The following is a 14,613-nucleotide window of genomic DNA, read 5'->3' on the forward strand; positions in this document are numbered from 1 at the left end:
GAAGGCTAATGACGTTTGTTGCTGATGTTTAAGAAAAGGCAAAGCAGATGACGCAATTAATCACTTCTCATAAAGTGATGGGACGGTACACACAGATGCGATCTCTTACATGCACGGTGCTAGGGTATTCCAAACTTCACTGACAATGATTCCAAGGAAACAAGAGCCAAAGTCAAGTAAAACGTACACTCTTAGGGAAAGGAGGTTGACATCTGGCCAGGCAGCGAGGCCAGGCAGCTGGGAAAGACACCAGTGGGCTGGAGTGGAGTGTGTGTTAGATTCCCAGCTCGGCCTCCGGACTCAAGCTTCCTGCCAGCACCAACCCTGGGAAGCAGCAGCAGGGCTGGGTCAAGTCACTGCAGCCAGCAGACCTAGCTGAGTTCTCGGCCTCTGCTTCAGCTAGGGCCTCCTCTCGCCCCTGCAGGACTCTCTCATGTAAAAAAAATGAATGAATGAAACACTATCCAATATAAATGCGACCTACAGATGTGAAACATTCAACTGACTGTTACTAAACTCCTAGGCTCCGAGTCCCTTAGGCTCACTTAGAAGTAAGGCAGCACGACATGGAACTGAAAACAGCATGGTGATTCAATGTCATAGCAAAGGAAATGAGTAAAATGAAAATCTCACAAAAGCCTTCATTTCTGTAATAATACATGAATGCACAAAATATCAAAAATGCAAAGTCTGGCTTTTCCCTTTCAGGTTTATGACAAACTATCAAACCTGTACTTGGTGCGTTTGGTTTTCCTAAGCCCTGCTGGTTAGCAGCACGCACTATGCAACCACACACGTCGGTGTCCCGCACGAAGCAGTGATCATCTTACACTGGTGACACGCTTTTTACCCAGAGCCACCCACATTCCATTCCCACCGTAAGACACTTCGTATCTTTCTGGTGCTACATTTTAATCAAAGTATTACATAAAAAAAAGAACCTTGATTTTTAAGTGAATCTTTCCAGCGCTAAGCATGATGGGTCTAATTTAAACAGTGTACTGCTGAACGCACAGCTTTAGGAAAATGTTTGATTCCTGCAATATAACCTAGAGGACACTGCGCAGTTGCTAACAGTGACATGCTAGAAGACAGCGAATGAAGAAATACAGTGATTTTGTTCTCAGTGGCCATTCATTATTTTGTTTTTAGGATCCTGGAAGAAATTATCGTCTTTGAGTTTCAAATGTTCTGGTAAATCAAGTTGTTTCTTAGCTTCCTCAATATCACCTTGAATTGCTGAAATAAGTGCCTCTGTAGAAAGAACATATCAAATAAATTAGAAAAGAAACCTGTTCAATGCTACGTTACTTTTCCTTTGTTCAGTTTCTCCTAAAATCCCCCAGGAGGCCACACTGCTTGTGCCAGGAAGCACAGGGGACAGGCGCTCCATCGCTCTCCCAGAGTTAAGTACAAGTCAGCAGGCCGCAAGTCAAGCCTCTCATCTTGCAACTTCTAGGCACAAAAACACACTAAGAATCAACCACTCTGTTCTCTTCCATCGGTAACGCTTGCTAAGGAAACTTTGCCGTAAGAGCTCAAGCCACTCTGTTACACCAACAGGTATCTGATCACACTACTTGCCAACATTCTCTGATTTGTTGTTCCTTACACATCAAGCAGTTTACAAGATTAATTTCAGACCTGTGGAAAGAGGGGCAGTGGCCTGCTGGCTCTCAATGAGCTTCATCCTTTCTACGCTGTGGCTTAGGGTATCCCCCAGAACTCATGGGCTGGCAAGTCATTCCCCAAGGTCAGATTTGTATGACAACTGGAAAAGGGATTTTGGGAGATAAAAGCACGCACGACAGCCTTGTCTTCATAAACCAAAGAATCCACTGGTGGATGAACAGGTTCCCGAGGGAGTGGCTTCCTCCCCAAGGGGAGCCATAACGTCCTCTTAGTGTCTCACCATGTGACACCAGGTTATAATGCAGCAAGAAGGCCCTTGGCAGACGCCAGCGGCACAACCTCCCTCCTGTGTCAATTGCCTAGCGCATAGTATTATGGGCTTGACACATCCATTCTGTCCTGCCTTGCCCAGGTGGGCACACATAGAACTCAAATTTCAATCTATCTACAACAGGCTAGTTTTTAAGGTGATCACCTCGTATGACCCAAACACGATGTTACAAACGTTTATGTAGCCTCTGGCAGAAAAGCTTCCCCACCTCTGAGTCACTAAGTGACTTTAGGCAAATGATTTACAAACTCTGAGGCGAGTTCTTCTGATGGTGAGTGTGCAGGCTAAAGCAATTATTCTGAGTGAAGTGTTTTTAACAGTGCCTGGCACAACCAAACGCTCACATATATCTGTCCTGCCATCTGTAGCTGACAGCGGCAGCTGTGGCAGCAGTAATAAGACCAAAACAGGAACTTACCTAAAGAGTCAAAGTTTTTTTCTGGTCTAAGGTAGCCAACAATAGCCACGTTGACGATTTCCCCGTAAAAGTCCTCTTTGAAGGTATGCATGATGTGGGTCTCCTAGTCAAGAAATGTGGAAAAGATCATTAGCTCAGAAAAACATTAGAAACTTGAAATACAGCGTTGTTGATGGTAGATTAACAAAAGTTACTTTAAGGTCACTTCCCGGGTGGCTCTAACGGCTCAGGCTAGGCCGGACAGAAGCTAGGAGCTTCTTCTAGGTCTCCCACGTGGGAAGCAGGGGCTCAGGTACCTGGGTCATCCCCTGCTGCCCTTCCCAGGCCACTTGCAGAGTACTAGATCAGAAGTGGACATCTGGACAGGAAGCAGAGCGCACACGGGGTACCAGCACTGGGAAGAGGCTTCACTTGCTATGCCACAATGTGGGCCCGGTGGTAAGTTCATCTAAATGAGACGACCGTCACCAAAGATCGTAAAGACCTGTGTTAAGATCGAAGTACAGCTTTTCTGTCTTCTGCCATCACTCTCACTTCTGCCCCTATCTCACACACCAACATAACTGAGGTAGCAGATCTGTTACACCCGGCTGGAGATTACATATGTATATGTGTAAAGTCTGACTATACCTATATATTAAATCTGACACGTATAAAAGAAGCAAACGCCTGGATTTGAGACAAAAAGGAAAGGTGGAGTCAAGCCTGAGTCAAACCATCAGGAGACGTTACTGCTGAGAGCACAGTTCAAAGGTCAGGCCCGACAAGCGTGTTTCTGGCACAGACCAGCTGTGGAAACCTCTATGAATCAGGCGGAGCTGCAGACGGATGTAGGGGAGGAACCAGGCAGGTTCCCGACAGGAAGTAGAGGCTGGGCCGGAGAACAGCTGAGCGGGCACAAGACACTCCAGACTCAGGTCTGCACAGACCACCTCAACGGCAGCAGACGGCCAGCAAGAACACACGTGTTCCCGAGGCAGAAAGGCCCACGAAGAGGCCACACACAGAGATGCCAGCTGGGACTGGCCAAGGATGGCGGCACTGCAGACCGGGGTGTGGAAGAGGCGGCAGTTTAGAAACTGGATAAGCAACTTTTAATTCCATTTAACCACAAACTTTTTGAAATATCCCCATATTACACGTGTAAGGATGGGATTCACTGAGCTATAGATCTCTTTTCCCACACGCTTGAACCAGCAGAGGACTCAGTCGACTCTTAAGATGAGGTAGTTAAACTGTGTGGGTCCCGCGGGCCAAAGGAGGGCAGAACAGCACACCCCCCAGGCCACTCAGAAACAGGAGCATCAACCTGCAATTGCACCAGTCGGCTCGAGTAAAGGGAAGCAAACATGCAGTTATAGGAGTACTAACAAGAAGCTGGCTTGTAAATCTATTTAATATTTTATGATTTTAAAAAACAAATACATAAGAAAATTGGTCTGTGACTTACAATGGTTAAGTTTAGAGTTTTCAAACTCTACAATGAGCCCATCAACACATATTCCCACTGCCACCTCCCAGGAAGCCCAGAAGCACGTATTTAATCCACGTTATCCAGGACACAACATATAAAGGTGGAATTTATGAGTCCGGTATGCTGCTTAGGTTGTTACAAACTCAAATCTTCAAATTCAACTTCTAAAATTTGAGGATGTTAAATTTAATTCCCGTAACTATCCAAAATACACAAAAGGAAGTGAGAAAGAGAAGCAGGTACTACCGTGCAGGGACTGCCCCCAGAGATGCTTGCATCCCAACACAGCAGTGAGAGCTGGAGCACCTGCGGATGCCCAGGTCTGCATCCGGCTCCCTGTTCCTGTGCGCGGGAAGCAGCGGATGCCCAGGTCTGCATCCGGCTCCGTTCCTGTGCGCGGGAAGCAGCGGATGCCCAGGTCTGCATCTGACTCCGTTCCTGTGCGCGGGAAGCAGCGGATGCCCAGGTCTGCATCCGGCTCCGTTCCTGTGCGCGGGAAGCAGCGGATGCCCAGGTCTGCATCCGGCTCCGTTCCTGTGCGCGGGAAGCAGCGGATGCCCAGGTCTGCATCCGGCTCCGTTCCTGTGCGCGGGAAGCAGCGGATGACGGCTGCAGGGAGCGAGTCCGCACCGTCTGAAGCAGCTGGAAGACGCAGGCAGAGCTCCTGGTTCCTGGCTCCGGCCTGGCCCAGCCCCGGCTGTTTGGTCACCAGTGGATAGAAGCGCGCTTGAGTGCACTCGCTGTCTCATCTCTCCCCCTTTGCCTTTCAAATAAATGTTGGGTTTATTTTTAGAAAAGGAAAATGAGAAGGAAATCAAACGTCATTACAAAAAAATCAAAACAGATGGCAGTAATGGAAAATGGGAAGGGCAGAAAACTAAAGCAGATGGAAAAGCATTTCACACAACGGAGGGAGTCCCCTTCATCAGACAGCACTTCACAGGAATGAAACACTTCAGTCAGAGGGAAGACTGTCCCAAGAGACCTAACAGCATCATCGGACTTCTTACACACCACGAAAGAATCACTTTTAGATCCAAAGAGACAAAACGTTGACAGTCAAATGATGGCGAGGCGTCTTGCATTTAAAGGGCAACCCACACACTTCACTTCTAAATCTTTCAAGTCTTAATGCCAAAATGTCTATGACAACGATGGCGAAATGACCCCCGAGGGCCCTTCCGCGCAGGCCGCCGGCATGCTCTCCACCCTGGCCTCACGAGCGGCAGAGCCAACGGCACTCTTACCATGGACTTCTTGACATTCTTGTAGTACGGGTTCCATCCGATGCTCACCACCATCTTATGGACGTCTCCGCTCCCGACGCTGGCCCAGCCGTAATAGATGCCGGTGGAGAGGTCGGCCGGAAGGCTGTCCACCACGTGCTCAGGGAAGTTGGCTGAGGGGCACACATGAACAACGCTACCAGTTATCACAGCAGCTTCGCGAAAGCCAGTCCCCTCACAAGACCCCAGCCCCAGGTGACAATGATATCCTTCCACCCGGGGGCTACAAGTGTCTTCCCTCCTCGGGACAGGCGAGGACTAAGACACAAAGTGTATAAACCTCTGTCTCTAGCAGGGAAAAAAAAGATGCAAAACAAACGGACTTTTTAAAGCTCTGCTCTTTCCTAAGTAGCTTCCAAGTCATTTCAAAGGGTTATTTTTTAAATATTACAAGCACAGGGGTCGGGGTGATGCCTCGGCTGGCCAATTCCCCACCTGCAAGCGCTGGTATCCCATATGGGCACCAGTTCGTGTCCCAGCTGCTCCACTTCCCGTCCGGCTCCCTGCTTACTACCTGGGGAAAGCAGTGGAGACGGCCCAGGAGCTTCGGACCCCGCACACACGTAGGAGACCTGGAAGAAGCTCCTGGCTCCTGGCTTGGGATCAGCTCAGCACTGGCCATTGCGGCTGCTTGGGGATGGAAGATCTGTCTCTCCTTGTCTCTGTAGATCTACCTTTCCAATAAAAATAAATATATCTTCATAACAACTTAAAAAAAAAATGGAATTAAACATTACAAGAACCAGCCAGTCCTTAGTCTGTTCCTGTTAGGTGCAGCAGTTGGCGTAGTATTCCTAAAAACTGTGTAGACACACGAAAAGAGCTCCTTGGCTCTCACTCAACTACCTGTGCTTGGAGGCTACACAAAAGCAGATTAAAAGTAATAATAATAATAATAAGGAATTTAAGACCAACTTCGTAAAGCTTGGGTCATCTGGTTCATGCTAGCGTTTCAATGAGCAAGATGAGTGTCGGGCTTGGCCACCTTTGTCCACCCTGGCTGGGCGAGCACCTGCCACACAGCTCCGAGGCAAGGGACAGAGAGGAGCTCCCTTCCTCGGCCCGACGCCGGGCGGCGGGCATCGGGCACCGGGCGGCGGGCATCGGGCGGTGGGCACCGGGCATCAGCCACCGGGCAGAGGGCAGCGGGCACCGGGCATCAGCCACCGGGCAGCGGGCACCGGGCATCAGCCACCGGGCAGAGGGCAGCGGGCACCGGGCATCAGCCACCGGGCAGCGGGCACCGGCCGGGGCGCTCGCCGGCGGGCCGCACTCACCTGTGGGGATGCCCAGCTGCTTGGAGCCGCGGCCGAAGCCCCGCACCACCTGTCCGCGGCAGAAGTACGGCAGGTGCCTCATGCCGCCGTCCGCTCCGGGCTCGGGCAGCGGCGCAGGGCCGCTCGGCGCGTCCGCCGGGGCCGCCGTGGAAGCGGAGCTGGGAGCCCCGGCCCGGAAGCAGGAGGAGCCGCTGGGGCTGCCGGGGGAGGAAGGCACCGAGCACGCGGCCGACGCGGACCCCGCGGGACGGCGGCCGAACCGGGGAGCTGCCGCAACGGCCGCGGGCCGCGAGCGTCGGGGGCGGAGCGCGCCCGGCCACGCCCCCTCGGCCCAGCCCGGCGCCCGCCCGGCTTCCGTAGGCCGCCCCGGCGCGGCCCGCCTCGCGTTCGAGAACGTGCTGAGGTAACCGTGCTGTCCGTCAGCCCGAGGAGGAGCGCGGCTGGGGCGCCGCTCCACGACCGGCCTCCGCGTCTCTTTTGTCTTCCTTGTTTTCAGAACAAGCCTGATTCCCGGAGCCAGCAACCGCCAGGTTCCTCGTCCTGCTCCCCAAGAAGTCTCCTTAAGAATATAATCACCCTGACAAAAGGCGCGATCTATTTAAAACAGCCCAGGGGCCAGCATTGTAGCGTGATGGCTTAAGCTGCCCTGCGTGCACGGCAGACCCCAGCTGCTCTGCTTCATGCCCAGCTCCCTGCTAAGGCACCTGCAGAATGGACCCCGCGGGGAGGCACAGGTGTCCGCTGTCCCGCAGGGATGGACTTGGTGCACGGAGCTGAGGTTACACACAGGGACTACTGGCTCATGACCGATTGCCCAAGTTTGTCAGCGGCATCAGATTTTTTTTTTTTTAGCATGTATTTTACTTGTATTGGAAAGGCAGATATACAGAGAGGAGAGACAGAGAGGAAGATCTTCCATCCGATGATTCACTCCCCAAGCGACTGCAATGGCTGGAGCTGAGCCAATCCGAAGCCAGGAGCCAGGAGCCTCCTCCGGGTCTCCCACATGAATGCAGGGTCCCAAGGCTTTGGGCCGTCCTCAACTGCTTTCCCAGACCACAAGCAGGGAGCTGGATGGGAACCAGGGCCGCTGGGATTAGAACCGGCACCCATATGGGATCAAGGCAAGGACTTCAGCACAGTTCCCAGAAGCCTGTCTACAAACCGTCAATTGTTTCCGTACCCTTGTCTGAAATTATCTCTTTCGATTTTGTGTATCCGATCAAGTGGCCTTATTCAAATGACACCCGCTCAGTTGTTCTCATACAAATGATATCTAATCAGTTGTGCTTGGCCTGGCTCAGGCCTGGCCCGGCCCAGTCATTGCAGACATTTGGGGAGTGGGGCAGTAGCTGAAAAGTTCTTCTCCCTGTGTCTCTTTCGCTGCCTTTCAAATAAATAAATATTTTTTTAAAGACTCTCAAATCTGTTGGACTTGAGTTTGATGTCAAGATTCACACTCTCCTCAGTTTAACAATCACCGAATCTCTTCCAGTCCATCCTTTTCCTCACTTCCAGCCAAATCCCACCCTGCCCCCTAACCTGCAGAGCTACAGCTAGCAGTCTTTCTCTCCTCCCAGCCAGTCCTGGTCAGTATTAAGAAGCCCTCCCATGCTGGCCACCATCCTAGCATCAACCTAAATTAAGCCATGTTTCAAAGTCCCTTCTTATATCCCATGGCTCTTCTTTCCCCCAAGAGGCCAATAGGCTTTTTTCTCAGTTCCTCTAAAGCACCCCTGGGCCCTTGCATAAACAGGTCCTGGAGTGTGAGTCAAGGAGTGAGTCAGGTGTCCTGGGTAGAACTTTCCACAGACGAGGACAGGGAGCCCAGGAAGAAGGGAATAAAATGTCAAGCTGGAAAGGGGTCCTTTGGGCCCACTTCCAAGGCAGGGATGCCCAGGGCACAAAGCAAGGCAGCAGGAGTCTGTTGGAAGGAAATAAAGCAAAGTAGTCCTGAATAAGAGGAGAACCTGGCAGCTACCACTTCTTTAGGACTTTCATCCCTTTGTGCTCCAGCTACTCCTCTTGGAACTGGGGGTAATTACCAGAGCACCTCCCAATGCACTGGACGGATCGAAGACGTCATGTATAAAGCAACGGCTACGTCGCTGCCTTGTGTGGAGTAAGGCCTGTGCACCTGCTGTTCTGATTACTGACGACTTGTGAGAACTGACAATGAGTTCCACCGTGAAACCCCCACTGGAAAAGTTTCAACATACTGCCACGAGGATCTTTCAGAGTTCAAACAAAAAATTGACTTTGTGTACCACAAATTCACTCAGTGTTTGTTGACAACATAAGGGAGGAAAAAATGCTGCTTTTTCCCACCCCCCTTAACTCTACAGGGTTGTTCACTGAGACAAACCACTGTACCATAAAATAAGTCAAGACAAAGCGCAGTGAAGTTCCATAACATACGTAGTTCATGTAGACCTGGGAGGAATCCAGGGAATGAGTAAAGGTCAAAGATGTGACTTGGACTTTCAGCTTATCTTCAGAAAGTAAATGTTTAGGTAGGACCAGATAAATGAGGAGGACTTGAGGCTCCAGGCATGGCAGAGACAAGCGTCAGTGTGGAATTTGGTCATGTGGAGACCCTAAGTGCCCTCTCCAAGTAGGTGGAGGCCGAGGCTGGCTGCAGGGGCTGACCCTTGTCCTGTTGACCTTCGTCCTTCCTGTTCCAGAGGGGAGGAGAGCACAGTTGGCTTTGGAAATCTGTGCCCTGTTGCCAGGCAAAAACGGGGAGATCAGAGAACTCGGCTGAATCTGCTCCTGCCATTGGCCCTTACACCAAACTTTTTTTTTAATACCAAAAACATTTGGGAAGTGACATATTCTTGACAGTCTGTACTCCACCCAAATTGGTTTCGAATCATTGTAGGCACTGTTTTAACAGACAGAATTCATCTAATGTGGATTTCTAACTATCAAAACTAGATGGATAAAATAGACTTTGAATGAACTTCGCATCAATATTTTTGAAAGCTCCTAAAACACACAGCTCGAAAATGATTAATCTGGTCTCACGCTATTATTTTACAGAAAGCTGCGAGCCTGAAACTTGCTAAGTGCAAAGAAACATGGAGATCCTATAAACTATGAAGGAGCCATCTGGTCATTTGGCTCCCACACTCTGCCAGCCACAGTAGACTGGAGTGAAAAGTTGGTTCACTGCATTGTCCCGTAGGTGGCTTCATCCGTGGTCATAGAAGGCTGTCTGGAACTGACAAGTAATTTTTATGACTGGATGGAATCCAAACCAAATTTTACCTTCTGTCCCCATGAGATGTTAATAATCTTTCTGGAGGAACATATGCTCACTTCCTAATGTCAGGTCAGGCCCAGAAGCAACTGCTGACCCCAGCTTTGTTCATAGAAAAAGTAATTTGCTCGTTCGTTGCTACTTGTAGACTATGTTCCAAATCGTGGAAAGCCATTGGATCAGAAATACATGAGATGCACTTAACACAGGGAAGAAGTGTCTGGGTTCCACCAGGAAGATGGAGTGTGCTGTCTTCATGAGCCGCTGACAAAGTTTGCTGACACTCCCTGAACTTCAACAAAAGGCCTCAGGAGGGCTGAGCGAACTTTCCCCCAGAATCACAGCCAAGAAAATAACCTTAACGTTCGGGTCCTCCCAAGCTCCTCCAAACGTATTACATTTCCCCACGTCTTTGCTGGTTCCTGGCTGCACGGGCTCCAAGCCTACTGTCCCCTGCAGCCCCAGCCACCAAGCACACACCATTCTTTGTGTGTTTTCCTGGACGGTTTGCACTGAGCAGTTATTATTTGTATAACAGAGAAACAAAGTATAAAAATAGATTGCTACTGGCCGGTGAAATGCCTCCTACAAGTGCTGGCATCCTGTATGGGCACCGGTTCATGTACCAACTGCTCCACTTTTTATCCCCGCTTGTGGCCCGGGAAAGTAATGGAGGATGGGCCCAAGCCGTGGGACCCTGCACCCGTGGGAGACCTAGAAGAGACTTCTGGCTCCTGACTTTGAATCAGCTCAGCTCTGGCCATTGTGGCTGTTTGGGGAGTGAACTAGCTGATGGAAGATCTTTCTCTTTCTGCCTCTCCTTCTCTTCCTAGATCTGCTTTTTCGATAAAACGACATCTTTAATTAAAAAAAAAAAAAGGATTGGTTGTCTCTATGAAAAAAAGAAAGTACAAGGATGTCATTCCTCGTTTGTCCACAAGGTAGCGTTTTACCACTATTTTTCCCTCCAAGTCAGTGCCAGTTGAGATGAGAAATGCAAAGTAAAATTGTTAGGGAATTAGGATGCCTTTATGAGGCACTGTGCCAGGCACGGCAGAGACTGGTGCTCAGGAACGAGTGTCTTGCTCCACTGCTTTGCATGCTTGTGCGTGCTTGGGCGAAGCAAGGATATTGCATTTGATAGGTTGAATACCCCGAAATCTGAAATGCTTGAACCGATCCAGAGGTGTTCCAGATGTTTTTAGGATTTTGGAATATGTGCGTAAAAGTAATGAAATAACTTGGAGAGAAGATCCAGGTGTAAACACGGAATTCACTTGTGTTTCATATCCACCTTATCACACAGCCTGAATATAATCATATACAATGTTTTCAGTGCACCTGTGTTTTGAAGGTGACTGTCACCTGAGGTCAAGTGTGGGACTTTGTAGCACCATGCTGGTACTGATTTCAGACACAAGGATTTAAACTTTTTGATGCAACTTACACTAAACTGATGTTTACCTTAATGACAGTAAAAGGAGGAGTAGTAGTCTTCAAGAAGTCCACAGAAATTCATGTTATAAAAAACTGCATTCATTAGAAATGTTTTTCATCAAAAGAGTCAGAACCTGGGAGGTGAGCAAAGAAGGGGAGACAATGAGGTAGAGAGGTAACAGGGACCACTGCGAGACCTTTGGCACCTGCCCCGAAGGGAAGCCAGCTGTGGACCGATGCCTTCTGAGCCCATCTGTAAATGACCACGGATGTGATGTAGACAGCAGGCTTCTCAGAAGCAGGAGAGGAAATGGGAGACCACAGCAGGGAAACCAATGGCCACAGCATGTGTCATGTGCTAATGGGCTGTGCACTGTGCCAGGCACACAGGACAGCGATGGCTCCTAAGCGCTGTGACCTGGGCAGGTGCATGCGTGAGGCTGTGAAGAGTGGACACAGGGTGGGAAAAAACCAGGTCAGATCCAGCTGTTGCTGCCAATCGGGGATCAGGGAGTGGGGCGCTCAAACTGCACCTGAGCTCATATGGGATGCTGGCATCCCAGTTGGCAGCTTAACATGTTGCCCACAGTGCTGCCCACCCACCCCTGCCCCCCCAGTGTTCTTGTTAAATATCAGAAACAGCGATAAACAATAAAAGCTGACTCTTTTGATGAAAAACATTTCTAATGAATGCAGTTTTTTATAACATGAATTTCTGTGGACTTCTTGAAGACGGCACAAAGTCTGACATGGAATAAATGCTAACACTACTGAGTTTTCTTGATCATTCTAGTTGATTTTGCATAGTACCACCAGAGGGCACCTCTGCCACATATCACGCACCATTTACATGTCTGTGGAGTTAGCTTTTTCAACAATTGTTCTATGTGGGGCATTCTTGTTCTTTTAGCACGAAAATTCTAGTGCTCAGCTTACACAGCTCTTTGAGGGGCAGGGATTTCTGCAGCCCATGTTTTAGTTTCTGGTTATCTTGGCTCCTCTACTTCGGCTACACCTGGATGGCAGCAGGTTCTGGCTCCTTGAGCCCCTGGCACCTGAACAGGATACACAGATTCAGTTCCAGGTGCCTTCCTTTGTGCTGGCCCAGGCCTGAACACTGCAAGTATCTGGGGGAAGGAACCAGGTTCTGTGGGTATTTCACAAGACCTAGAGATTCTGCTCTCCGACAATTTATTATTACTGTCAAATCAACGTGTCCAAATCCTGCCCAACATATGCCTTCTACTTCCAAATACCAGTTTACTGAAGTATAGTATGATATAACACATAGGGTTTACTTGTAATAAACTTGCATCTGCTTTTGTTTAGTTCAATGCCTGTGGACAACTGCACGCAATCATCCAACACTGTCAGAATCAAGGCAAGGCTGTCATGGGACTGGCATTGTGGCATTCTACGTTAAACTGCTGTTTGAGAACCTGTTTACCAACTGCTGTTTAAAACTGCTTATTATTTCAGTCCAACTTCTCTGATTCTGACTCAGCTTCGTGCTATTGCTTCTGCAAAGGCGCCAGAAAATAATCTTTGTTTCAGCAGTTATACAAGGATATGTCAAAAAGTTCATGGAAGGAAGAATCAAAACAGTGAAGATTGAATTAAAAGTTAGGGTCCAGTGCAGCAGCTCAGAGGCTAAAGTCCTCGCCTGGAAAGTGCTGGGATCCCATATAGGCACCTGTTCTAATCCCAGCAGCCCCACTTTCTTTCCAGCTCCCTGCCTGTGACCTGGGAAAGCAGTCGAGAATGGTCCAAGGCCTTGGGATCCTGCACCCGTGTGGGAGACCGGGAAGAAGCTCCTGGCTTCTGGCTTCGGATTGGCTCAGTCCTGGCCATTGTGGCTACTTGGGGAGTGAATCATTAGATGGAAGATCTTCTTCTCTGTTTCTCCTCCTCTCTGTATATCTGACTTCCCAATGAAAATAAAATCTTTATAAAAAGAATTAAAATTTAGTCTATTTTGGTACAAAACCTTTGAAATCAAGGCGTGATGAAATCTGAAATCTTCAAAAAATTTATACAAAATACATACTATAAATAAAATGAAACTGCATGAATTTAAAATGATATATTAATACCACTATGACAACACAGTATCATTGCCCACATCATTTTTTACAACCACATCACTTAACTAGCTTTTGTATTGATTCCATTTTAAAAGAGCCCTGAGACAATACACGCTTTGACATGGCAAGAGGGTGTGTGCATCTCTTCCAGCTAAAGCCACGACAATTCAATCGCAGCGTCCAATCCTTAAGCTTGGCACAAGACTTTAGGAACTAAGCCTTTAACAAACAGGCTCCAGGGGACATGCAAACTAATATGTAAACCATAGCAAAATCCATGCACAGTTCTTTCATGATGCAAGTCTTCTGTGAACTTTTCCCCTGAAAGTTGATATTAGAGAGGACATGGTGGGGCTGACATTGCAGTGTAATCCGTTAAGCGCCTGACTCTGATGCAAGCGCCCTGCTAATGCACTGAGAAGGAAGCAGAAGATGGCTCTGCACCCACGTGAGAGACCTCGATGGAGCTTGTGGCTCTGGGCTTCAGCCTGGCCCACTTCCAGTCATTGTGGACATCTTGGGACTGAAACAGCGGGGGGAAGACCTCTGTCTCTCCCCCTCTAAAAGTCTACCTTTCAAATACATAAACAAATCTTTAAAGAGAGAGCGAGGACAAGGTTGTTATTCAGGTAAATTGTGGAAGACTTGTAAGGTTTCTTCTAACCCCGAAATTCTCTCTTTTTGGCTTATGTACAACCCCCCTAAAAAGTCTCTGTTTCCTCCAGGGGTAATCTATTTTGACATAGTCATCCTCATGATTATGATACAATGTAAACAGCACTCACATTATCCACAATTTTGTTTTAGCAATGAGGACTTTGCAACTCAGCTTGCTTCTTGCTTAGAACCAGTGTGAAAGCCTGGCCCTCTGACAGCAAAGCCAGGGCCACGTCTGCTGATACTGAACTCAAGGCTGGTTCAAAGTGGGAGGATTCTAAGCCCAAACCTGTCAAACACCGGGACCCAACAGTGTTAGAGCAGGGGAATAAAACATACAACACAGAAATAATCCGTTCTACTCTCCACCAGCCCCAACTGACAGATGACAGAAAGGAAAGGCCTAGGAAAATGGAACTCTTGTTTATTCAAGTCAAAAGATGAACAGCACACACCTCTGCAAGCTATTTTTCCCAGGCTTCTGGAGTCAAGAAGTCTTTGTAGATGAGCCAGTTTTTTTTTTTTTTTAAGTCAAAGATGTTGCTTATTGGTAATCTGTCAGGGAGCAAACCTAAATCTGCTTAATTGTGTTTAGTTTTTGCTTTCTAGACAAAATTTTAAAAATTGCTTCAGTGGGGTTTTTTTTGTTGTTGTCTGTACAAAGTTGTGTAATAGCTAACATTTACAGAATATAAATGATAAGAGCATACTCTTCTAATGCTTTAGCTGTGTTATTTACTGGCTGCAATTTCAGC

At 48.5% G+C, this 14,613-nt stretch overlaps 1 protein-coding gene across 1 annotated transcript; it reads right to left on the reverse strand.

The window, feature by feature from the left end:
* Positions 1 to 804: 804 nt before the first annotated feature.
* On the reverse strand, positions 805 to 6,585 carry RFK (riboflavin kinase). Its single transcript, XM_058657350.1, has 4 exons — positions 6,419 to 6,585; positions 5,103 to 5,254; positions 2,382 to 2,484; positions 805 to 1,254 (listed from the first exon to the last, which is right to left on the reverse strand). The coding sequence occupies exons 1-4, from the start codon at positions 6,498 to 6,500 to the stop codon at positions 1,124 to 1,126; spliced, it is 468 nt and encodes a 155-aa protein (XP_058513333.1). The 5' UTR covers positions 6,501 to 6,585; the 3' UTR covers positions 805 to 1,123.
* Positions 6,586 to 14,613: the final 8,028 nt, after the last annotated feature.

This window comes from Ochotona princeps, chromosome 31 (assembly GCF_030435755.1).
Source record: "Ochotona princeps isolate mOchPri1 chromosome 31, mOchPri1.hap1, whole genome shotgun sequence".
NCBI classification, from domain to species: domain Eukaryota; kingdom Metazoa; phylum Chordata; class Mammalia; order Lagomorpha; family Ochotonidae; genus Ochotona; species Ochotona princeps.